We start from the raw sequence: 25619 nt of genomic DNA, 5'->3' as shown, positions 1-25619 counted from the left end.
TTTCTAAAAACTAGCCTGATTTTGAAAGTAGCATTCCTTCAGTGCTCCGTCTGCACCCACCCCCCTCCCCTCTGTTGCTCCCTTTAAAGCCACGCCCCCTCACTTACATGCACAAGAGCCGTCTCTCCAGAAGTGGACCTCAGCTCATCTCTTTCATTGTGTAGAAACTACGTCGTCTCATGACTCATTCAGCAGTAAGTAAACTCACAGGTAGAGAACGAGCAGGGAGACAAGGAGGCGTCTGATTGGTTCATCAGATTGGTACCTCGTGGCAGACATTGGTTGAAGTTTTTACAGGCTTACAAACTGATACAGATGATGGATTTTCTTTGTTCCTTTTTTCAGAGAACATGAGTTATTAATTTCTGTCAGGACCTAAAGACAATTTACACCAAAATCTAAAAAAGTGGATCTGGAGGAAATGACCAACCCTGACTTTAAATAAAGATTCCAATAAATGCATAAACGTGAGCATAATAATAATAATAATACTTTATTTGTATAGCACTTTTCTGTACAAGTAACAAAGTGTTTCACAACAGAAAATAAAAGCAGAGAGACAATTAAAGCAACAGGCGGAGAGTAAACAAGCAGACAACAAAATCAGACTAATAAAATAAAAATAAGAACAATTAACGAAATCACAGAGTAAAAGCATTTTAAAAGTAATTAAAAGAATCTTAAAATCAATTCTAAAATCAACAGGGAGCCAGTGAAGGGATGCTAAAATAAGGCGTGATATGGGCACATTTGATTGTTCTTGTTAAAAGCCGGACTGCTGCGTTTTGGATATTAGTTTGCATGACTGTGGAGCTTTGAAAAAAGGAAAGTAATAAACATGAGAATAAAACTTGATTCTCTGAGTTTCTGCTTCTGTTTGTTTTCAAATTCAATGTTTGTCCATGTGTGAAAAATAAATGAATAGGAATGCAGCGATGCAGTGTGACGCCGTCTTTCACTGTGACTGTGAGGAGATGAAAGTCGACTCTTTGTTGAGCGAGTGTGTGACAGTAAAATGTAATTGGTGCCTCACAGCAGGACGCCGCCTGCAGACGTATCTGCGGAACATTAATAAACAACAAACTTGTTATTCACCGATTTCTTGTTCTGTGGAACTGTAACAAGTGTATGTGAGAGTGGAAAACATCACTGTCCATGTTTTTAATCATCTCTGCTGCTTGAAGATGCCGTCTAAAGAAAGACAAAAAAGAGCAGAATTGAAAACAGTCTTTGGATCAAACACCACATTTCAAAATCCAGAACATCCGCTCGTGTGGCCACTGCCTTTCAATTTGTCTGGGGGGGTGGGGGGCGAGAACTGAGCTGCTTTGGTTGGATGTGTTAAACGGCCTCCCAGAGGGCACCGGGGCAGACCACCAACGCTTTTTTTTTTTTCGGCCATCATGCTGCGTTCGACAGAGCAAAACAAAAGCACAAAGCTGCAGCGGGGACGCTTTGTTGCTCCGCTTTTAATGTGGCGGCAAGCCGGCTGCCCCGCTGACGTGCGGCCTCGCCTCGGCCTCATGGAAACAAACATGGCAGGGACCGGGAAGCTACAATTTTTAAAAACATTTTCAGTAAATTGATTTATTGAAACAGGTGGGAAGAGTTTGGCTCGATCTTACAGGACAAAAAACGCCCGATGTGTTTCTGAATCGTAATCTGTGATCACGTCTCTGCTCTTCATCTTAACTTGTTGTTTGTGAACTGTTTCTTAATCTTGTAATATTTATCACGACGTGTGCTGCCACCCACTGTGGGCCACACCCTTGTGATTCAGAGTGAGACTCATCTTGCACTCCCTTTCCAAAGTGACAAAGCTCCATTATGTTTTGCATGTAAAAGATTTAACATTCTTTCACTTTTTATAGCACTTTTAGTAGCAGTTTCCCGATCAGAACATTAAAGGGGACATATTATCCCCCTTCAAAATATAACATGAATCAAGCACCAAAGGAGGTTTGTGACCCTGTATAAACCAGCTCTCTCAAAACACTCCGTTTTGGTGTGTGTGTCTCTTTAAATTCAATGAGCCCCCCTGAGTTCCAATCCACTCCAACTTTATTTGTTACGCACTTTAAAATAACCACAGTTGACCAAGAAGAATAAATAAAATACGTAACAGCTCACATGAGATCAAAGAAAACAGCATGTGAAATACAGAATCAATTTAAAAAACATAAAACATAAGTAAAATGAATAGGCACGCAAAAAATAAATTAAATAAATAAACAAGTTGACGTCTTACTGTGTGTCAAAGGCCAGGGAAAAGAGATGGGTCTTAAGAAGAGATTTAAAAACAGGCAGAGAAGAGGCCTGTTCTACGTGCTGAGGTATATCGTTCCAGAGTTTTGGAGCCCAGCAAACCCCTCTGAGCTTCCGCTTGGTTTTAGACATCACTCCTTTATTTATTATTGACATTATTGATTTAATCAGAAGGATTACATTTTTAAAACACCTCAGAGGACATTTTTACATCACTTTGAATATGAACAACAACATTTATTCTGACTAACTCATTTCTTCATTTCATTTCAAGTGTGATTTTATAGATTTTCTACAAATGTACAAAGTGGTGAGAAGAGAAAATCAGCATGAAAGAAAAGTTTGCTGCTCTCTCTCTCTCTCTCTCTTCAGACTCCTGAATCAGAACAGAAACAACAGAAAATATAAATGTATGAAAACAAATAATCAAACATGGAGAGAGGAGAGAAGTTAATATTTATCACTCAGAGAAATGTCAGTTCAGGTGAACAAAAGTCATCCTGAGCAGTGAAAGAGTCCACGGCTAAACAGACACAGGAAGGAGTGTCACTTAAAGACACTCAAACATTTACAGAACAGACGAGAAGAGGTCAAAGTACCGCCCATAAAGTTTGATTGACAGGTGACCACGATCAGATCTCAGCAACGAGCGTGGATAAAAATCAAGTTGAAGATTTAAAACACAGCAAGTTAAACATCTGTCTCGTTAATGACTTCTGTCTATTTCAGTTTACACAACTCAGCAGAGACTCCATTAAACAAGCCAAACAAGTAAAACCTGAGTCCAGCATGTAGAGGCTGAGTGAATGTGGTCTGGACTCTGTGGAGGAGAGTCATGGTTTCAGAGATGCTGTAGAAGGACAGAATACCTGCTCTGTGATCCAGGTACACTCCTACTCTGGAGGACTGAGGACCTGAGACAGGAGTGATGACTTTGTTGTAACAAAAGTTATAACTGTTGTTGTTACAAAATAACGCCCAAGATTTGTCATTATGTCCAAATATACACTCTTTCAATCTCCCTGCTCTGCTGATATTCTTGTATGTGACTGCTACAGAAACTCCTATTCCTCTCTTCTCCACTTCCCAGTAACAACGTCCAGTCAGACTCTCTTTACTCAGGACCTGCCAACACAAACCAGTGAATCTGTCTGGGTGACTAGAATAAGGATGGGTCTCTTTCGTAAATGTTACTTTTCTGTTCCCATCAGATAATAACAGATGTCTGTGTGCTGTGTTCGGATCCAGTGTGATGTCACATGAATATTTTAAGAACTCAGCTCTGGTCTTGGGCTCTGGTTCTGGTTCTGACAGTAAAACATTCACTTCTGTTAACAGTGTGCTCTCATTGTATATTATGATTTTGTTTCCTGTTTGTTTTCTTTATTGATTGATCTGATTGAACTGGCACGCGACAAGTAATGTGGGTGTGTACATTTATGTTTGATTGGTTGTTTAATAAAATCACCTTGAGTGACCACAGCTGCTACTGCTGTGTTTTTGCAATCAGTCACGTCGTTGCGTCTACTCTGTGAACAGGTTATGGGCCCAGCTAAGTAAAGTCAAGAAGTCAAGAGTTTTTTGTTTGTTTGTTTGTTTTGTAACGTACTGAAGTAACGTCATGAGTGCGCCTAGAAGAACAGAACCTGGCGGTCGCTGGTCGAGGCTTTTATTTGACGGGGATGAAAAGAATTATGAACTTTGGGAGGTGAAGTTTTTGGGACACCTCCGGCTGCAAGGCCTGAAAAAGATTATTACCACGGAGCCCGAGGGTGTGGAGACACCAGAAGAAGCGGCCTCAAATGCTGAGGCCTATGCAGAATTGATCCAGTTCTTGGACGATAAAAGTTTGTCGCTTGTAATGCGAGAAGCAGCTGACGATGGGCGCGCAGCGCTAAAGATTTTGAGAGACTATTATGCAGGTAAAGGAAAGCCGAGAATAATAAGTCTATATACTGAGCTGACCTCGCTTCAAAAATCAAGCAGCGAGAATGTGACTGAATATGTTATCCGTGCAGAAACTGCTATCACAGCATTACGGAGTTCTGGAGAGACTTTGAATGACGGGCTGTTGGTGGCTATGGTTCTAAAGGGGCTTCCTGAAACTTTCAAACAGTTTGCCATCCATATTACGCAATCGGATGACCGGATAACGTTTGCAGAATTCAAAACAAAGCTTCGAAGCTACGAGAACATTGAAAAGATGCGTGCTCCAGCAGCAGAGGACAATGTAATGGCTGTGCGTACAAGACAGAGGCCTACGAGACCCACAAGTGCAGGCTCAACTGAACGGGGAGCTGAACGGGCTGCAGCGGACGTGGTGTGCTACAGGTGCGGACAGAAGGGACACATTGCTCGCGCTTGTCAGCGCAAAATGTGGTGCAGCCAATGCAAGAGCAACACTCATCGCGATGTAAACTGCAAGAGGAGACGACGCCAGGACGCAACATGGAGAGCCACCGGCACCAATGAAGGGACCGACGAATACGTATTCCTGGTGACCGATGGGGCGGCAGGATTCCAGCCAAGCAGCCAGGGTGTCGACGCGAGGGGCCTGATGGTTGACTGCGGGGCAACCTCGCATATTGTCACCGACATCTCCAGGTTCAAGAGGTTCGATGACGAGTTCCAGGCCGGGACTCATTGCATGGAGCTGGCTGACGGCACAAGGTGCAGGGGAGTAGCAGAGCGCAGAGGTGATGCTGAGATCTGCTTGGTGGACAGTCGCGGACGTCACCTCAAAACAACGCTGAGACGGGCGCTTTACATTCCCTCTTACCCACAGGATGTATTCTCGGTGCAAGCAGCGGCTTCCAGCGGGGCATGCGTGACTTTCAAGAAAGGCGAGGACATTCTGGTGCACAATGACGGTACAAAATTTCCCATTCACGTACATGATAGACTATATTACTTGCATACAGTACCTAATGGATGTGATGACAGATTGAATGGCTGTTATGATTTAAAGCAATGGCATGAGATATTAGGGCACTGTAATTTTGATGATGTGCAGAGGTTAGAAGGGGTTGTTGATGGCATGAAAATTAAAGGTCCAGTAAACAAACATCAAACTTGTGAAGTGTGCATCCAAGGCAAGTTTACGCAAAGCCGAAACCGAAAGCCTGATGTGCGGGCCGAAATACCTCTAGAGCTAGTTCACACAGATTTGGCCGGTCCAATTCACCCAGAGTCCAGAGAGGGATACAAATATGTTTTGTCATTCACTGATGATTTTTCCAGTGCCGTGTTTGTATATTGTCTTAAGCGTAAAAGTGATACACTACAAGCAACAGAGAGGTTTCTTGCCGATACGGCGCCATATGGTAAAATTCAACGTCTTCGATCTGACAATGGCACTGAGTTTACTTCAAATCCTTACAAAACTTTGTTGGTTACGCATGGTATTAGACACGAGACCTCTGCGCCATATTCTCCCCACCAAAATGGTACAGTAGAGAGAAATTGGCGTACACTTTTTGACATGGCACGGTGCATGATAATAGAGAGTGAGTTGCCAAAAGGTTTATGGCCTTATGCGGTGCAGACAGCAGCCATAACCAGGAACAGGTGTTTTAATACGCGCACCAAACAGACTCCAGTTCAGATGTTAACGGGGAGACGGCCCAACCTATCCAGGATGCAAAAGTTTGGTTCAGAGTGTTTTGCTTATAAACAAGATAAAAGAAAGCTGGATTCAAGATGTGAAAGGGGTGTTTTTATCGGTTATGATAAAAGCAGTCCAGCTTACATGGTTTATTTTCCTGACAGCAGGAAAGTGCAAAAGCACAGATTAGTCAAGTTTCTTCCTAAGACCAGTGTTGAGCAACAGACTCAAACTAGCATTGTTGAGGATGGTGATGATGTTCTTGAGCAGAAGGTCAATAGGCCTATAACTAGGCAGGATGTAAATGCAAGTCCAGCAAGTGACCAGGTTTCAGTTAAAGAGGAGGAACTGAGAAGTAGTCCTCAGACCCAAACAGTTGAATCTATGCCTGAGCCTACAAGGTACCCTTCTAGAGTAAGGAAGAGGCCAGACTATTTCCACAACTGTGTTTCTCAACAGGCATCTGATGAAGAAACTGATCAGGTTCAGATTAACATAGATTACTGTTATAGAGTGACATGTAATATACCTGTAACTTTCACAGAAGCTGTAACCTCAGACAGATCAAAAGAGTGGGTCACTGCTATGGATGAGGAGATGCAGTCACTTAAAGAAAATCACACATTTACCCTAACTAGCTTGCCTGAAGGTAAGAAAGCAGTGGGGGGTAGGTGGGTTTACGCGATCAAGAACAACATGGATGGATCTGAAAAGTGCAAAGCACGTTACGTGGCTAAAGGATACAGTCAGAAGAGAGGTGTAGATTATGAAGAGACCTTTTCCCCTACAGCTAATCTGACAAGTATCCGAGTGATAATACAAAAAGCAGCACAAGAAAATCTGATTCTGCACCAAATGGATGTAAAAACTGCCTATCTAAATGCACCAATAGATCATGAAATTTACATTGAACAGCCAGAGGGCTACGAAATAAAATCTGGCACAAATGAAAAATTGTTTTGTAAATTGGAAAGATCATTGTATGGGTTGAAACAATCTGGCAGAAATTGGAACAAGGTACTACATGAGTACTTGACCAAAAACAATTTTGAGCAGAATCAAGCTGACCACTGTGTTTATTCATGGGAAACACCCAATGAAAAAGTTATCATTGTGATATGGGTTGATGATTTATTGATTGCGGCAAGTGATGAGAATGTTCTCAGACATGTGAAGAACATGCTTACGGAAAGATTCAAAATGATGGACTTGGGCAAACTAAGGTATTTCCTAGGTGTTGATTTCAACCAGAGTGACAACTGTGTGAGAATGTCCCAAGCAAGATATGTGTCAAAAGTATTACAAAGGTTTAACATGCAGGATTGCAAACCGAGATTGACTCCTTGTGAACAAAAACTTGACTATACAAATGATGCTGAAAAGTTGATTGATGTTAAACTATATAGAGAGGCAGTGGGAAGCCTCATATATCTGACAATCTGTACTAGACCTGATATAGGTTTTGTGGTGAGCAAACTGTCACAATATTTTACAGAGCCAACTGTTGAGCAATGGGCCACAGTTAAACATGTACTGAGGTATCTTAAAGGTACAATTGACAAAGAGCTGTGTTACAGAAAAAGTGATGAGGCACTGGGAATCAGAGCATACAGTGATGCAGACTGGGCGGCTAGTAATGACAGACGTAGTACAACTGGCTATTGTGTAAGTCTAACTGAATGTGGTGCTTTGATTTCATGGAAGACAAAGAAACAGCCAACTGTCGCACTGTCCACCTGTGAGGCAGAGTACATAGCCCTAGCTACAACCATACAGGAGTGTCTCTATCTTAAACAGCTGTTGGAAAATCTTGATAAATGTCAGTACTCACCACCTAAGGTACATGAAGATAACCAAGGTACAATAGCCTTAGCAAAAAATCCTGTGAGCAGACAAAGATGCAAACATGTGGACATCAAGTACCATTTTATTAGGTCTTCTATAAATAATGGCACAGTTACATTGGTGTATTGTCCCACTAATGAGATGGTAGCAAATTTGTTGACAAAGCCTGCAACCAAGTGCAAGTTGATGAAGTTTGATGCATTTATTTTTGGAAAATGATTTGACACTCTATGTCAACAAGGTGAGAGCAAGTGGGGGTGTTAACAGTGTGCTCTCATTGTATATTATGATTTTGTTTCCTGTTTGTTTTCTTTATTGATTGATCTGATTGAACTGGCACGCGACAAGTAATGTGGGTGTGTACATTTATGTTTGATTGGTTGTTTAATAAAATCACCTTGAGTGAGCACAGCTGCTACTGCTGTGTTTTTGCAATCAGTCACGTCGTTGCGTCTACTCTGTGAACAACTTCAGTCACTGTCTGTGAGATGTTTGTCCATTTCTCTCTCAGGACGTCCTGTAGTTTATCTCTGACTTCTGACACAGCCGCTGTCACGTCCTCAAAGAACCTCAGAGGACGGATCTTGATGCTGGATGAGTGTTTAGATTCACTGAGTGGTGACAGTAAGGGGTAGTCGTGTAGAAACTGGTTGTGGTCCTGTGTGTGTGACAGCTTCTTCATCTCAGCGTCTCTCCTTTTCAGCTCAGTGATCTCCTGCTCCAGCTTCTCCTGAAGCTCTCTGACTCGACTCACTTCAGTTTGCTGCTGGGATCTGACCTGCTGCTTCACATCAGAGCGTCTTTTCTCCATGAGACGGATCAGCTCAGTGAACATCTTCTCACTGTTCCCCACTGTTTTATCAGCGGAGCCATTGATAGCCTCCACCTGTTGGAGCAGCTTCACATCTTTCTCTCTGTCCTGGATTCTCTGCTGGATGTTTTGTCAACTCACCTCCAGCTCTCTCTGCTTCTCGCTCCTTTCTGCTGCAGCTGAGACTGTGTCATGACCTTTGTGTTCATCCACAGGGCAGAGATAACAGATAGACTGCTGATCAGTACGACAGAACATCTTCATCACCTCATCATGACGAGAGCAGACGTTCTCCTGGAGCTTCTTGGAGGGCTCCACCAGCTTGTGTTTCTTAAAGACAAGTAGTTCAAAATGAGGCTGGAGGTGATGCTCACAGTAAGAAGCCAGACACTGCAGACAGGACTTACAGGCTTTCAGTTTTCTCCCGGTGCAGACATCACAGGCCACATCTTCAGATCCAGCATAGCAGTGATCAGCAGGAGCAGCTTTGAGTCCAGTCTTCTTCAGCTCCTCCACTAAATCTGCCAACATGGTGTTTTTCCTCAGGTCAGGCCTCGATGTGAAGGTCTGTCTACACTGAGGGCAGCTGTAGACTGTCTTCTCATCCTCTGTATCCCAGTGGCTTTTAATACACTTCATACAGTAACTGTGTCCACAGGTAAGAGTCCCCGGATCCTTCAGGAGATCCAGACAGATCGAACAAGAGAAGGTTTCCCGGTCCAGCTGAACTCCTTTCTGTGCCATTTCTCCTCTCGGTAACAACGACTGTCTGAGATTCACTTCCTCATAACTGAAAACAAGTTTCACCTCTGATCCACAAAGCATGTGTCTGTGCATGTGACTGTGCAGGTGTTGTTGGTTACACCCATCCTCAAACTGTAGATCTAAAGGGGAGGGAACCATGAAGTATGAGGACAGAGTGCAGCAGGCTGTGTTTTAGAGCAGGAAGAAGAGGGAGGGCTGATCGAACTACGATTCATTCCAGGAAGAAGAGGTGTTTTTTATGTTTTTTTCTCTTTTTGGCTGTTGGTGGACTTTGACTTTAACTTTGTTGTGACTTAGAGGAAATTCATTTAGCAGCGGCAGGTGAAAAAAAAGAAACGTAACCTGTAGAAAACACACTCAGGAAAACAGACTCAGACATCAGAGACAAGCAAACTGAGGAAGAATGGTTATAGCTATCCATTTGAGTCAAAGGTCTGTATTAAACTCAGACATTTCTGTGAACACTTACGGGGTTTTTCTGAATTTACAAAAACCGAGAACATTAAAGAGGACATATTATCCCTCTCCTCCACCTTTTCAAACAGTCCCCTCCTCCACCTTTTCAAACAGTCCCCCTGTGGTCTACATGAAACATCTGTGCTGTGCTTTGTTCAAAATATAACATGAACCAAGCACCAGAGGAGGTTTGTGACCCTCTATAAACCAGCTCTCTCAGAACGCTCCGTTTTGGTGTGTGTGTCTCTTTAAATGCAATGAGATGATGATGTGCCAAAAGCATGTGTAGTTTCATTCATCATTTTACAGATATACAAGTCCTTGAAAGTTGAAGTGAAAACTTCCCTTGAACTGTTTTTTACCAACTGCACAAGGAAGAAGCCTATTTCCTTATTTTGTGAAACCTTCACTAAAGTATAACAAGATTAATGTTGTAAATTTATGACTTTTTTCTCGTATATTTATGAGTTTAATCTCGAATGTTTAGATATTTTCTTTTCTTTACCTTGGCCCTAATCCTCCGTCGTAGTTTTGCACTTTCCAGTCACTGTAAATAATTGACCTTCTGGGCTCCCATCGTTGAACATGAATCCATAACCCTGCGCTCGTTTTGGTTTCTTTAAAAAAAGGTCTTTGGCCGTCAGATTCAAACCCAATTTCAACAAAAACTATGAATCTATGAAAGGAGCACATTCTTTTATTTTGAAAGCGTAGTAATTTCCTGAAACTGCTGCTAACAAACAAACAGGAGTTTAAAGAGTAACTCTCAGGGACTATTTTCAGCGGCGGATTAATCAGAGTATAAAGGTGTTGTTAGTGAGACAGTGGTAATAAAGAAACATGTCGTCGCGGCTGGAATCAGTCGTCTGAGCTCCAATTAAACTCCATGATGTGGATTCCATCAAAGGCCTGTTACCACTCCCCTCTCCCCTCCCTGCGAGCCGCCCGCCACACAGCAGCACGGCTCTGCCTTTCTTCGCGGCGGTGGCCGTGACCGGGCCGAGGTCATGGTTAATCCTTTAGGTTGGGGGAGTGTTGGGGGGGGGGGGGGGGGGGGTGCTTTGTCTTTTCACAACCGGGGGGGGGGGGGGGGAGGGGGGTCAGAGGCTCTGAAGGGCCGCACTGCAGTTTAACATCTATTAGTAGAAAGCTGCGACCCCCGCAGGGCAGATACTGTGTGTGTGTGTGAGAGAGAGAGAGAGAGAGAGAGAGTGTGTGTTTTGAAGCTGCGTTCACTGAAATGTTAAAGTGGGACAAATTCTGTATGTTTTTATTTTTACATCTTTAATGTTGTGACTCAAATCAGTTTTTCTGCCCGGACAAAATGTCTAACACCTGCATCTGTCTGCTGCATTTCTTTGTGCTGATGTTTGATGAAGGCGATGCATTTATTGAGTCTGTTCTGCGGTGACGTTCAGAGTTTTGCTCGCTCAGCACAGTCCCAACATCTGGCCATAAGATGTAACTTATCATTTCAAGACTTTTGCACCAGCAAATATGTGCAGCGACAAAGTTATTGCCAAATAAATAGTGCCTGTTAGAAATGAATTTATCACAATCATGGTAAGGTGAAGATTTTTTGATATCGCGCATTTCATTGTTTTTCTATACCAAAGAGGCAGGTGTGCATCCGCAAACGCTGGTATGAACTAAGACAAATCCACACTTTGTTTTCTGATTTTGTATTCTTGGCGTTTTCTTAAAGGCACAGTAAGTTAAATTCCGCCACCAGGGGGCTCTCAATAAAAAACAAAAACAAAAAATGATTTCAAGGCTGAGGCATGGGGAATCATGGGAGTGATTCTCCCTACACCCCTACAACCGTAGTCATGACGACCGGGTGAAACCGACCTGAGGAAGAGAATATGTTTACAGACGAGCTGATGTTTCCAAGTAGGTTTTTATCACAGCAGCTCATACAGCGACAGAACGGCAGCTTTCAGTAACAGCTCACGCTTCCTTTGACGAAACATCGGTTGTTTCCATGGTAACACTAAACAGGTGTCTGTCAGGACAGGGCACCACCACAACACACGTCCATTACGACTATACAATTATTTTTTTCTCTGGTTTTGATAACTGTTGGAAACATTTGTACTCAACAAAAAAATTATTATAACAAGGGTTTTGTACATTTTTTAATTCATTTCGATACTTTAAGCTGATGTGGAGAAAATGTGCTTGTGTTGTGAGCAGCTTTACACTTTACACTTTGGACAGTTTGATTAAAAGTCACTCCTTCACAGTAAAGGAGGGAACAGTCAGCAGCTGTTACCTGGTGAACCTGACCTCTCCTTTATCTCTCTCTCTCTGTCTGTCAGCGCCGCTGGACCACGAGCTCAGGGAAGCCCGTCTGCTCGTCCAGCTCTCTCTCAAACCGCAGCTGAGTCGCCTCTCCGATCACCACCTCGGCCGTGGTGAACACCTCCAGACCTCCCAGCACGTGGCCTCCCACCGTGCCGCCCTCGGCGTCGGCCAGGCAGATGTGAAGGTGAGCCTCCGGGTTCAGAGTGCCGACCAGGGACACGATCTCATACCGCCCGCTCAGGTGGAGCACCTGAGGAGGACAGTTCATGCTTTTTGGTTTTTCAAAGAGACAAAACTCAAAGAGCATAAAGTCATGTGACTGTGAGGTATACCTCGTTTGTGTTTGACGCCGTGGCGTTTGCCAACCTGAGCGTCGCCTTGGTGACGCTCCCCACACAGCTCATGATGAACGGCGCCTTGAGTCCTGCTTCCTTCACAAACGCCTGCAGAGACCCCAGCAGCTCCTGACCTGGGCCAAAGCGGACCGCGTGGACCTGCAGGGGGGATCCTCCTGAAGGGGAAGTCTGGGACAAAAGGTCTTATAAGTCGTCTCGTACACGCCAATCCCTCTTAGAATCGATGGATATGATTGGTTTTCCGGGCGGGTTTGAATCGCAGGAAGTCATTTTGTAAACAGAGTCTGTGTTTATGTGTCTGACTGCTCTGAGATCAGCTGGAGAACAACAAAGCTGCTCTCTTTAAAGCGGCCTTCAAAACGTGCTGAAAAGAAACACAAATGTGTCTAAATCCAAAATCTCTCCTTTCTGTTCAGCATGTGTGTGTGTGTGTGTGTGTGTGTGTGTGTGTGTGTGGTCCATTCAGATCTCTAACAGGATCACTGTGCCAAACCAAACACCAGGCTGACCTCTGACCCCTGCAGGGGGAGGGGGAGGGACTCTCATGTGAGCAGACATCATTAAAGCTCTAACTGATCTGCCAGTTTAACAGAAGTGAATAAAGAACACGCAGGGAGGCGGAGCTTACATCACATCACTTCACACGCCTTACTTCGACATGTTACCACCTTTAGCATCATTTAAACATCTCATTATTTCCTACTTTTAAACAGTTTTATATTCGTATCTTCTTAAAGAGAAATGCGTCTTCATGCGTCACCGATCATACCGCCGTCCAGAGCAGCTTTGTAAACTTGATGAAAACACACGACAAACCTTTTAACCTAGGCTTTTCAGATCTACACCAGCCCGGATCGATTAATAAACCAGTTTGGAGACACACACACATTCTGAGGTCCAAACTGTGATATCTATTGAACTTTCCTGTTTTAGTTAAGACACACTTGTAAAGAAAAGTTCTGATGCTGTTCAGGAGCTCGTTCCCTTTGATCGTCTCGTTCCTTCAGTGACAAGAAGATTCAGCCAGTCGTCAGTAGCTGATGTTTATCGGAGGTGTGCAGGTGCAAGTGGAAGAAAAAACTAAACTTTTGAGATATTGATGGAGAGGGAGCAGCCTGCAGAGAACAGAGGTACAATGTGTGTGTGTGTGTGTGTGTGTGTGTGTGTGTGTGTGTGTGTGTGTGTGTACAATTCTACAAATCATTTAGCAGACGCTTTATCCAAGAGGGAGCAAGGATATAGAGAGGAGGAAGCAACATCAGGAAGTACAAACAAACAGCTTTAAGTCTGATTGGACACACAGGTGCTGACAGGAAGTGACCAGAGGCAAAGCACAACATCAACAGCTGTTCTTTAGAGTTCTAATCAGCATCAAAACCATCTTAAATATCATCCAAAAACCATCATCATGAAGGTCATAGGTGTTCATAAAGAGCTGGGTCTTTAGCTTTTTCTTAAAGCTGCAGAGGGACTCTGCAGATCAAATGGAGTTTGGTAGTTTGTTCCACCACCGGGGGGCGACAGAGGAGAAGAGTCTAGTTAGGGCGGTGCCAGGGAGGGGCTAGGGGGGCGCTGTAGCTACCCGTAGGATAGCCATAGCATCCCCCTAGCACCCCCAAGTAACGGGAGACTCAATCAAAACCCGGAAACGAGTGTGATGAACCTAATCGAGCTAATACAGGTGATGATGACACTGAGGTGTGTTTACTTAGGTAGGCTTGTGAACGTCTTTATCCCATGAGCTGAATATGTAACCGAGTGTTTACTACAGAACGCGAGCATTTCTACTGGAGTGAGAGCTCCAGTAGAAATTGAACTGGTGACTGGCATGGGAAACCCTAAATCTCAGATCACCCTCACTGAAACAACTCGATCAGATTATAGTAAACTGTAAATTCACTCTTAATAACGTGAAGAACGGAGTAAAAAATAAAATGTAGGAGCTTTAAATACAGACACAGACATCCCTACCAACGAGACAATAACTAAATATCATCTGCTAACTTTGGCCTTTTCTCTCGTCCCTCTGCTGAACTTTAATCTAAACTCCTAAAGAAAGAGAAGTGTGAACTCACCATGTCGAGTCTGAGGCTCCAGAGAGACTAAACTGTGAGCACACACACCAGTCAAACATTTACAGTCACACACATGCAGCATGGGAGGGCTTTGACTTACACTGAGCATGCTCAGAAAACCGGACTCAAACTGACAACTTCCTGCAGAGATTTTTTTTTAAAGACCCGTTTGTACTTCGTATTTCTTGTCTTTTACTGCCCCCTGCTGGCGGTTTAAGAGTCGAGCAGCTTGAAGGTATTTAAGTTCAGTTTGGTTTTAATGACTTATTCTGGTATTTTAAGTTTTGTTAGAGACTTTAAATAAGATGTAAAACATACATTAGTATTTTTTTTACTCTAATAATAAGAGGTGTAGTCAGATTTTTCAAACTTTTCATTTAATTTTTGATTTATTTGCTCATTTCATTGTTTGCTAACACCACATGACATATTTTCTCATGATAACACTGTCCATAAGCAAACAGGAGCAGGAAGAAGAAAACGTGTAATACCTGCTGCTTTCTTAACAACAAAATATACAATTGAAACAAAATAAGACGGCTCACAAAACAAAAATAAATCAACGATATAGAAACAATCAATACAATCATTTAGATTGACTCAATGAATTCATAATTTCCCAGATCTTTTTCTTTATACATTTTTTAAATTGAATAATACCTGTGCAGCATTTTAAGTGATTGTCGAGATAATTCAATAATTTAACTCCATTTACTGAATTACACATTTGTTTTAATGTAGTGCGTGCAAATGGACTTTTAAAATTAAATCTCCGTCTATGATTCTCCTCATTAGATGTAAACACAAATGACTTCTGTACATGTTCAGACAATGATCTATTTGTTACACCTTGTTTATAAGTCTGATCGCTCTTTTCTGTAACACAAACAAAGGTTAAGTGTTGGTCGTACCTCGGTACAAGTTTAAGATTAAGATTAAGATTAAGATTAAGATTAAGATAAACTTTATTGATCCTGAATGGGGGAATTTTTTTTTGACACAGCTCAAGAAACAGGAATATAATTATCAAAAATAACAAAAAGTTAAAAATCAAACATATTTACATCAGTTAAATAAAGGGAGATAAAAAACAATAATAGAATAATACCTGAATAACTGAAATAAATTATATATATATATATATATATATATATATATATATATATATATATATATATATATATTATAAATAATAAATATGGAAGAACAATCAAAACTTTTGTTATCAACATCTGTGTAGACAGTTATACTGTTGTGACCCTCGAGTGTTGCCATACTCAGCGTAAGTCTCGTGAGACTTGGTAAGAACAAACGGGACTTTAGAATGTTCATAATGATCTTAAAGAATGTCACTGAACAAGACTTTTAGACTTTAAGCGTGACGTCTGATCACACTTCATCCTGATTTTAATCTCATTTAAACCCTTAGTGGAGATCTTTGTGTTTACCCCTAGATGGCGCTGTGGTGTAGAAAATGGATCCTCAGCACTCACTGGATCCCTGATTGAGAACATCGCTCCCTGGAAAGTAAAGCAGCCTCACCTTTGACCTTCTCCTCAGGAGTCTTTAACAGATCCAAACATCATAGATGTGGAATGAATTATTGAATTTATCTTTATTTTCATGTCTGGACTCTCAACACGGGGCCTTACCGAAAATATTTCATGGTGCCATCACACGGACACAAAACGAAACAAGTACAAACACGGGTAAACACCTGTGTGTGTAACATAACAAATACATGATCCAGAAAGAAAGAGAGAGAGAGAGAGGAGAGAGAGAGAGACAGAGACAGAAAGGGAGAGGCTTCTGCTGTGTTTTAGACTTTAGAGTTTGTCCTGAACGTTTGTCTTCCAGGTAATGGATAACTAGCTGCAGGTAATGGTTTACAGTCTCATACCACATGAGGCCACACACTTTAAATATAATCAGCAGTAGAATTTACATATATGACTGAAAAATGGGTTTTCATTTATAATCAGAACCTCAAGTTTATTTTGATGTCTTTACTTTTGAACTTTGATTTTAAGGAGATCTTAAACGTAGGGATTTTTTAAAAATGAAACTCTTACTTTTAACTGATTCTACAAATCATTCATCAGACGCTTTTATCCAAAGCGACGAACATCGGAGAGTATGACCAACACGAGCAAGGATGTAGAGAGGAGGAGACAACGTCAGGAAGAGCAAACGATCAACTTTAAGTCTGAATTCAGACGTAGTTCTTTCCCCCCGAACATGTTAGTCATCAATGAGAAATACTTTCACCTGTATTTAAATGTATTCAGGTCATATCAGGATCATGAGAAAGGACACAGATCAGGATTTTGTGCAGTGCTAAATAAAAATGAGATGTGATTTTTAAAATGCTGGAAAGTCTAAAGTGATATTCTACGAGGCAGAATCAGATCTCACAGTCACACCTGCAGCTGTGTATTTGTCAGTATTTTTCCGTGTAATAATGAGCAGATTAAATCAGGGTTGAGGCGTGTCGGGGCTCCTGGGAGCAACGCGAGGCCATGCTGCGGTGATTATTTTCCAGCAGAGGAGCTCGCATGTATTCCCCCAACGAGGTCCTGATTACGATCAGGTTACAGCGTCCATGACAACAACCTGCAGCGCCCAGCAACCAGACTTCAAACTCTGCAGTGTGTCTTCACTTTACTTAGAGAGGATTCAGGACAAGAAGAAGATCTTAAAACACCAAATACTCAACATGAACAGACCTCAGTGTCTCCTTTCTTATTTTGGATCTTTACAGGTTTGTGTTCTTTCATCTGCAAATCACTAGAGAGAGCCAAATGCATCCTTTGACCTTCTGACCTCTGACCCTTACAGTATGTGTTGCATGTAATGTTGGAGAGTTGTAGTCAAGACATACTCAAGACTGGAGTGCTCCGAGACCAAGACATTTAGGGATCGAGACCGAGTCAAGACCAAGAGATTTAGGGATCGAGACCGAGACAAGACCAAGACATTTAGGGATTGAGACCGAGTCAAGACCAAGACCAAGGCAGGGCGAGACCGAGACCAAGACCATAAATATGACAGAAAAATCCTCATTTTGTGTTAAGAGGGCGTGTCCCTCACTTAGACCGTAACACCGGGAAGGTTGCGCCCATAACTGGGGGATAACAATCAAACTACTAATGAATTGAAGTTATTTGTTCTTTTAGAAAGAGGCGTTTTCCTTCTAATCACAGTAATGACATGGAAACAAAGTCTTGATTTAGAATCTGGAGTCCGCCCAGTCTGAGACCGAGACAAGACCGAGTAAAATTGCTCTTGATTCCAAGATGGGGCTTGGTCTCGAGACCAAGACTGATTTCAGGTATAACACTAAAAACGACCTCACTCTTTGTTCTATTATCTACAAAGATCCAACATCAATCCATCATGAGCACTAAGAAACATTTAGCAAAAGTTACAGTGGAGAGGAAAAACTTCCTTCAAGAGGCAGAAATCTCGAGCAGAACCAGACTCATGATGAAGAGCCATCTGCTTAAAAAAATGGGATCATGGGGGAGGATGTGATGAAGGGAAGGGGCGGAGCATGAATCTGTGATGGTATGAATTTGTTACAAACACACTACAGGTATGTTGACATGATGTGACAGGATAGTCATAAAATACCAACACAGCATTTCTCACAGCGGGGGTCAAAGTCACACAAGGGGAATCTTTAAAGTTTAAATTCTTTAAACTGTTATTTTTTTTCTCACTACAACTCAACAAAGTCAGCCTGCTCTCATTCCCCTCACAGTTGTTGATTTTTTATTTCTAAAATGAACCGTTTTGGCCAACAGTGCCGGTGAGAAGCCGTGTTTAAATGCTTACAATAGAAGCTTTTAACTGCTGCTTTGTTTTCCATTAATCCTCTGACCTCTCTGGAGTAGGGAAAAAAATTCAACAGCAGGAGGTAAAGTGGGCGTCCATCCACTCGTCGTGATAAACACACAGAATCACAAGATAACCTTCGTTCTGTATTGATCTAGAAATTAACAATGGCTCTTTAGAAATCACATTGTTTCAGTGAAGCTCCTCTTTAATAGGATTTGGACTTCTAATCAGTGCTTTTGGCATATATGTGTGTGTGTGTTTATGTATTTGTGCAATGTCCATGTGTGTGTGTGAACTAATTAGGACCAGCAATTACCCCAAACTGTGGCTGCGTCTCCTGCTGAAGGAGGGGCGGGCGGGGGCAACAATAGCAGACTGTCAGTGCCAACGCTGCCATGCATGACAGATGCATGTGGACACGCCAGACAAAAGCACGGCTGGCCGAGCGTGTGTGTGTGTGTGAGAGAGTGAAGGGTGTGTGTGAGTGGGGGTTCAGATTGTGTCCGATGGAGAAGGAGTGGTGGAGCGCTGCTGGCGGCTCAGGCATCCGTCCACGGCACCAGCAGCTCCCAGAAGCCCCTGCTGCCTCAGTCATAACCACCACCCCGAAGCTGTCAATCTCCCAGAAGCCCCTGCTGCAGCTCCTATGGTCCATCCTGCTAATGGAGGGATGACTTCATGCTCATTATAACATCATCTGCATAGCAACATTTTCTATAATTTACACTGTAATATATAATTTTTAAAACCACCTGTTATAACTTTATGATGCTTTTTTTTTGTACTTCTAAATATGCGACAAGGTTTGTTAAAAGTCCTCAGAGTTGATTGGGGTATAGGACAAAAGTTTAAAAAAAAAAAAGAATAAATCTGTTGATAAAAAGGTAGGTTGAGACAACATTTCCAACATGGCCACCCGCCATCATTGGGCTGCAAAACGCCTCTTTAAAAATCAATGGAGGACATCACTGAGTCTATTTCATGTGGCAACCTCCAGTGTTAAAAAATTAAGCCGATGAAGAGGTGCACAATCCTACAGTTCCTCGAGTGTCCACTAGAGGCTGGCTGCAGAAGCACAGGAAGTCACATACACACCCATTCTAAAAAGTCTGTTTTTACAGCAGAGATTAACATGTTTACAGCCTGGTTCAAAAAACCAAATAGGTGTGATTAGCTCATGTCTCGATGGACACACACTGTACGGGGGGTGAATGTTTTGATGACTCATCAGTTTTGATTTGATGAAGGATAAGAGTTATTCACAATAAGGCGTGTAGCTGACCTGATTGACAGGTGGGCGCGGTGTAACGGTTTGTCAGGAGGTTTAAAACCCGCCTCAGCTCCAGCTCTCAGCCTGTCGTTAGGTTGACTGAAAGTTAGACTGAGACAGCATTTCCAGCATGGAGACCGCCATCGATGGGACTCCAGCGCCCCCTGCAGGGACAGACGGGGGACGCCACTCAGACTTCAAACATTTAAATTTACTGTCTGTGATCTATAAACATGTTTTATACAGTTGGTGGTCCTGCTGCTGTTTGGAGCATGTCATTCCCAGTTCTCTCTTCCCCCACATTTCCTGTCTCTCTATGGCTGTCCTATCAAATAAAGTCACAGAGCATAAAATAATGGTGGACCAGTTTAACTCCGTTAGGAAGGGGAGCGGTCTCTGAAGCGGTTACAGGCACACTTTTAGTCCTGATCCTGGTCCTCCTGTACCTCCACCCTGAAGTCAAGAGGTCATACTCAGACCAAAGGGGGGTGCAGAGGGTCTAATCTTGTTGGCTAAATTCAAGGTGTACTGATCGGTCAGGTAACATATTCTGCACACAAGATTACTATGAATCATTCAAATAAGAATCCGAACATCCTTAACGCCTCAGAGGTCGTTGCCCCCCCCCCATCACACACACACACAAAGGATTTTATTATTGGAGTTTGTTCAACACACTCATTAGCGCGTTGGTCCAGAATTCGTCCCCCTGCTGCCGCTGCTTGTTAATTCAAGTCGTACTGGCACACATCGGCCTCCCTCGTTAACTTTTTATAATGACATGGAATTAAATCAAAATCATCTCATTAAGAGACACTCTTCATTATTTCAAGGTCAGTATCAGACGGATGAAAAAAAACGCTGCTCTGCTGTCAATAAAAGGTCACAAACCCTAATGCATGATGAAACATGAGACGAGAAAAACATAAACAGCATGTTCAAACTTAAAGTCTTTATATGTGATTTTTCACTCTTAAATATAAATCAAGTATATCCTCTGAAAATAACTCTGTGAGTCATGACTGTCTACAATGGGTGTAACACCCGAGTCCCACTGTCTGTGATGCTTTCAGAGTTTTCAGAGTCCTATCTTCAGTTTGTTTACATCGCCGGGACGGCCGGCTGACTCCTCCCCTCGTGTATAAAAGTTGTTTAATTGAGGGACTAGAGAAAAGAAGAATAACATACTGTACTCACTGCTTAACTGTGTTTCTAGATCACGCTCATTTCAGGTAAATTTACATGCAGTGTGAAGATACGAGCATAATAAAGATCGCTAGCATTAGCATGCTAACACAACAATGCAGCGCCAGTTGTTTTGGTTTCATGCTGGTGCTCAAGGGCGACATCTGCTGGATCAAAAAATCACATATAAAGTCTTTAAACAGAATTGTTCGCTTGAGACGACGAGGTAAATAGGTCAGGATCTTGAGAAAACAACAGAAATGTACTCGTTAATGCGTGTCCTCTAGGTTAACGTGAGTGAGTGCTTTCAGATGGGGCCCCCTTAGGGAGGTTTCCCGCTGTCATTGGAAAATTAGCACATTTTGAGCTCAGTGATAGTACCTCAAAGTCATTAAAAGCAGAATCAGAGGAGAAGAAGGTTGCAGACGTGTTGAAGGTTGTCGAGATGTTTCCACATGAAGTGTGTGTGTATGTGTTTGTCTGTGTGTGTGTGTGTGTGTGTGTGTGTGTGTGTATGTGTGTGTGTGTGTGTGTGTGTGTGTGTGTGTGTGTGTGTGCGTGCGTGCGTGCGTGCGTGCGTGTATGTGTGTGTGTGTGTGTGTGTGTGTGTGTGTGTGTGGATGTTTTGTCCGAGCTGGCACTCAGCAGCATGTTGGAATGACATGTATGAACATGTCAGAGCCACAGGCAGCTGTGAGTGTCAGGTGCCTGATTCGAAATGTGTATGTGTGTGTGTGTGTGTGTGTGTGTGTGTGTGTGTGTGTGTGTGTGTGTTAAGGACTAGCTTACAGTAGGTTGATCACAGTTTGTGGTACATGGAAACCTTTTGGACCAGGAGGATGATTCAGGAGGAATAAGTGGGGACATCTTTAGAAAATGTAAGGTTCTTGTAAAAGTGATGTCACTGGATCCAATGTGGGAAAACGATGAGGACACATTTAAAAAAAAGTCATTTTTTGTGGAGAGTAAAGAGAAACGTGAGAGCACCTGGGCATTTATGAAAGTGGGGACATTTGTGGAGAGTCGGGACATTTTTACAATTTAGAAAAAGTTTGAGGACATTCTCAGGAAATGACTACAATTTCTGAATTAACACATTAAAGTCTTTCTATGTGATTTTTCACACTTAAAAGTAGAAATCAAGTATCTCCTCTGAAAATAACTCTGTGAGTCATAACTGTCTACAATGGGTGTAACACCAGAGTCCCACTGTCTGTGATGTTTTCAGAGTTTTCAGAGTCCTATCTTCACTTTGTTTACATCGCCCGGACGGCCGGCTGACTCCTCCCCTCTCGTATAAAAGTTGTTTAATTGAGGGACTAGAGAAAAGAAGAATAACATACTGTACTCACTGCTTAACTGTGTTTCTAGATCACGCTCATTTCAGGTAAATTTACATGCAGTGTGAAGATACGAGCATAATAAAGATCACTAGCATTAGCATGCTAACACAACAATGCAGCGCGAGTTGTTTTGGTTTCATGCTGGTGCTCAAGGGCGACATCTGCTGGATCAAAAAATCACATATAAAGCCTTTAAATAAAGCACAGACCATTTAGAGGAAGGAAGGGACATATTATATAAGAGTGTGACGGCTTTTGGAAAGTGAACACTAGTGACATCTGTTGGGATAAAACATGCAGGCTTATACACACAAGATATAGATATAGAGCGAGTTGATCTGGCACGACTGCCACCCGACGTCTCTGACGCCCGGCCTCCACCATCAGACTGTGTCATCCTCACAACCACCGCTGTCCTCATTCAAACAGCACTCAGGAAAGAAAAGCTTTCAGAAACTTCTCCCAAAAAAAAAGGTTTTAATCCGTCACCGGTGCATCGTCGTTAGTTTGAAAGCCTAGAGATGTTGCTATGTGGGTCTTTTTTTCCAAACAGTTTTCAAACCTTTCTGCCTCTTCATGTCAACATTTTTGGAGTCTAGTTCAGAGTATAAAAATCTCTCTCACGTCTTATCACCAGGACTCAAGACAGATCTGTGATTTAATCGTTCTAGCAGCTCTGAAACGTCCTTTTTTTTGACTTTCAGGAGGCTGCAGCTTGTTTTTTTGAAGAGGTGCCTGAAGCTGCTGGATGTGGATCTCTGTTCTGATTAAAGACCAGGATTAAGGAGCGCTGACCTTTTGTTATCATGGATTCATCCTCCACGCCGTCTGAAATCAATAGACAACTCTGCTGGGCTCTCACACATCCATCTACCTCCTCACAGATCAATCCCCCACAATCCTCTGCAGCCCCTCAGCGGGGCCGCACCGTGGGGCTTTTAGGGTGAAATTACGGCGCAGTGCTTCTAGTTTTAGAGGAAGTAATATGTCGACTTCAGGGGCTTTCTCATCACGGCCCAAATTGCCGGTGGTATTGATGCCACTATTAGCGCTCCCCCTCGGCAGAGACTCAAAGCACTTAAAAGCCCGCGGTCGGCAACTCGGGACGCCGCTGAGAGCCAGAGAGATTGGCTTCATTAGAAAGCTGCTGTGAGACTGTTAGGGCTCGGGGAGGTTCAACCGTCTGCAGCTGCAGGTGAGCTGAGGGCGAAGAGCGAGTGACACACAAAAATATAAACCTCAAAAGTTCATGCAGGCTTGAGCTTTTGAGTTTCTGACGGTGGATATGAAGTGTGGGGAACATGTTGCCTACACTTAAAGGCTTTATATGTGATTTTTTGATCCAGTAGATGTCGCCCTTGAGCACCAGCATGAAACCAAAACAACTCGCGGTGCATTGTTGTGTTAGCATGCTAATGCTAGCGATCTTTATTATGCTCGTATCTTCACACTGCATGTAAATTTACCTGAAATGAGCGTGATCTAGAAACACAGTTAAGCAGTGAGTACAGTATGTTATTCTTCTTTTCTCTTGTCCCTCAATTAAACAACTTTTATACACGAGGGGAGGAGTCAGCCGGCCGTCCTGGCGATGTAAACAAAGTGAAGATAGGACTCTGAAAACTCTGAAAACATCACAGACAGTGGGACTCAGGTGTTTTTTATATGTTATTATATATATATATATGTTATTTATATTATATTTAAGTGTGAAAAATCACATATATGTTTCCATGTGTGGGTTCTCTTCGGCTTCCTCCCACAGTCCAAAGACATGCTCGTTAGGTTAACTGCTGACTCTAAAATTGTAGGTGTGAATGTGAGTGTGCAGCCCTGCGATTGGCTGGTTGAACAGTCCAGGTTTGAAACCCACCTTACGCCCAATGACAGCTGGGATCAGCTCTAACCGCCCATGACCCCGAAAATCTTCAAAAACTTGAAGATTTTGAAGATTCTGAGAAGACAGTTTGTGTCAGGTGTGAGTGTGTGGAAATGTGCTGTAAAAACCAAAGACAAAGATAAAGATGTGTGGGTCAGACAAGTCTCCTCAGATCGCTCTATAAGACTTACTGCACACCGGGCCCAGGTGTGTCTCCTCTCCCGCTCCCCAGGTCTGCAGCCCTGGAGACAGAAAACTCATCAGTGCAGAGGAGCCAACACATACCCCAATGGTAAGTGGACTTGAGCTTATATAGCGCTTTTCTAGTCTTCCGACTACTCAAAGCGCTTTTACACCGCAGGTCACACCCACCCATTCACACCCTTTCACAGACTGATGGTTGGGATCACTATGTAGTATCATCCATCAGAAGTAACTAATCCCATTCATACACCACCACTGAAGCAGTGGGAGCAATTCAGGGTTAAGTGTCTTGCCCAAGGACACATCGGAAATGTTGAGCAGCTTGAGAGGCGATGACTCTACCAACTGAGCCACAGCCGCCCAATGGGAGGAACTACTTTTTATAACTACAATTATGTTTAATATTATTAATAATACATTTAATATCATTTGCAAAACCTCACTATCACAGCCAACTGTTTGTGTAACTTGCATTGCAACTTTTGGTGCTCGGCTTCTTTGCACAGCACTTTAAAATCTCACATATTTTTGACAATATTAACAATATTTTGGAGGGATCTTGCTCTAGAATTTCCTCAGCGAGTTTAATATTTTTCCTGATAATAAGAAAGTCTGAAACCAGATCTACATACCTGCAGTCTTCTTCTGCGGTGTAAAGTTATGAGTTTTGCGGTTTCAGGGGGAAACCAGGGTTGCTAAACGACGTTGATTGCCCCTCCCTCGCTCCCTCCCTCCCCCACCTCCTCTCCCCCTCCTCCTCTCTGCTTTCCCTGCTGCCTGGCTTAAACTAATCCCATTATCAGTGAGGCGGCCTGACGCTGATGTGGCCTGCTAACTGACCAGCTGCTCCGAGTCTGGCCACCACACGCACGCTGTAAAAGATGTCAGGAGGCAAGATGTATGAAGAAAATAAAAAAAGTGTAAATAAATAAAAAATAATTAAGATACAAAGATAAATGTTGGGATTTTGAGACGATTAGTGAAGACTCTTGAATTTGATTTATTGCGTTCCGTCGTAATCAGGACATGTTACTGTACCTTTAAATTCTTACTGGTTAAAATAAACCAAACAACATGCTTTCTTTTCCGAAGTGCTGATTGTGTGTACCTTTCCCCCCTCCAACAGGGAAAACTTCTCGCTGTGAGGGATGTGTGTGAAAAAAAAAGCAACTTTCAGGGGCAGCCTGTCCTGAAGATTTCTACAAAATGTTCAAGAGTGCATGTGTGAAAACAGCTGAGAAGGCACGCTTCCTTTTCATGAACTCACCTGAGATGCTGCACTTAAGAGGAGATTAAGCTAAACATGTTTCAGTCTTAAAGCGGGAACCTAGAGACTGTTATTGGACAGAAATCGTAAACTTGTGTGTCGACCTTTTAAATGTTTAAAATGAAGTCTGTAAACCCAAGAATGATT

At 42.7% G+C, this 25619-nt stretch overlaps 2 protein-coding genes and 1 pseudogene across 2 annotated transcripts in view; 1 reads left to right on the top strand and 2 right to left on the bottom strand.

Annotated features, from left to right (window-relative positions):
• Positions 1-2043: 2043 nt before the first annotated feature.
• LOC132984616 (tripartite motif-containing protein 16-like) lies at positions 2044-9432 on the bottom strand (annotated as a pseudogene).
• A 2435-nt stretch (positions 9433-11867) lies between these two features.
• LOC132984615 (bifunctional protein GlmU-like) lies at positions 11868-14590 on the bottom strand. The gene is made up of 3 exons (XM_061051474.1): positions 14485-14590; positions 12386-12577; positions 11868-12303 (listed from the first exon to the last, which is right to left on the bottom strand). The coding sequence occupies exons 1-3, from the start codon at positions 14485-14487 to the stop codon at positions 12064-12066; spliced, it is 435 nt and encodes a 144-aa protein (XP_060907457.1). The 5' UTR covers positions 14488-14590; the 3' UTR covers positions 11868-12063.
• A 9444-nt stretch (positions 14591-24034) lies between these two features.
• The window catches only part of LOC132985376 (basic proline-rich protein-like), a 19146-nt gene continuing 17561 nt past the window's right edge, over positions 24035-25619 (top strand). The window contains exons 1-2 of the mRNA XM_061052727.1: positions 24035-24098; positions 24234-24293. Of these exons, the coding sequence (XP_060908710.1) occupies positions 24035-24098; positions 24234-24293 (124 nt within the window). The remainder of the gene's footprint in view (positions 24099-24233; positions 24294-25619) is intronic.

The sequence above is a fragment of the Labrus mixtus genome, chromosome 12, assembly GCF_963584025.1.
Source record: "Labrus mixtus chromosome 12, fLabMix1.1, whole genome shotgun sequence".
In the NCBI taxonomy this organism is placed as follows: Eukaryota; Metazoa; Chordata; class Actinopteri; order Labriformes; family Labridae; genus Labrus; species Labrus mixtus.
This window is presented reverse-complemented; position numbering and strand designations above follow the sequence as displayed.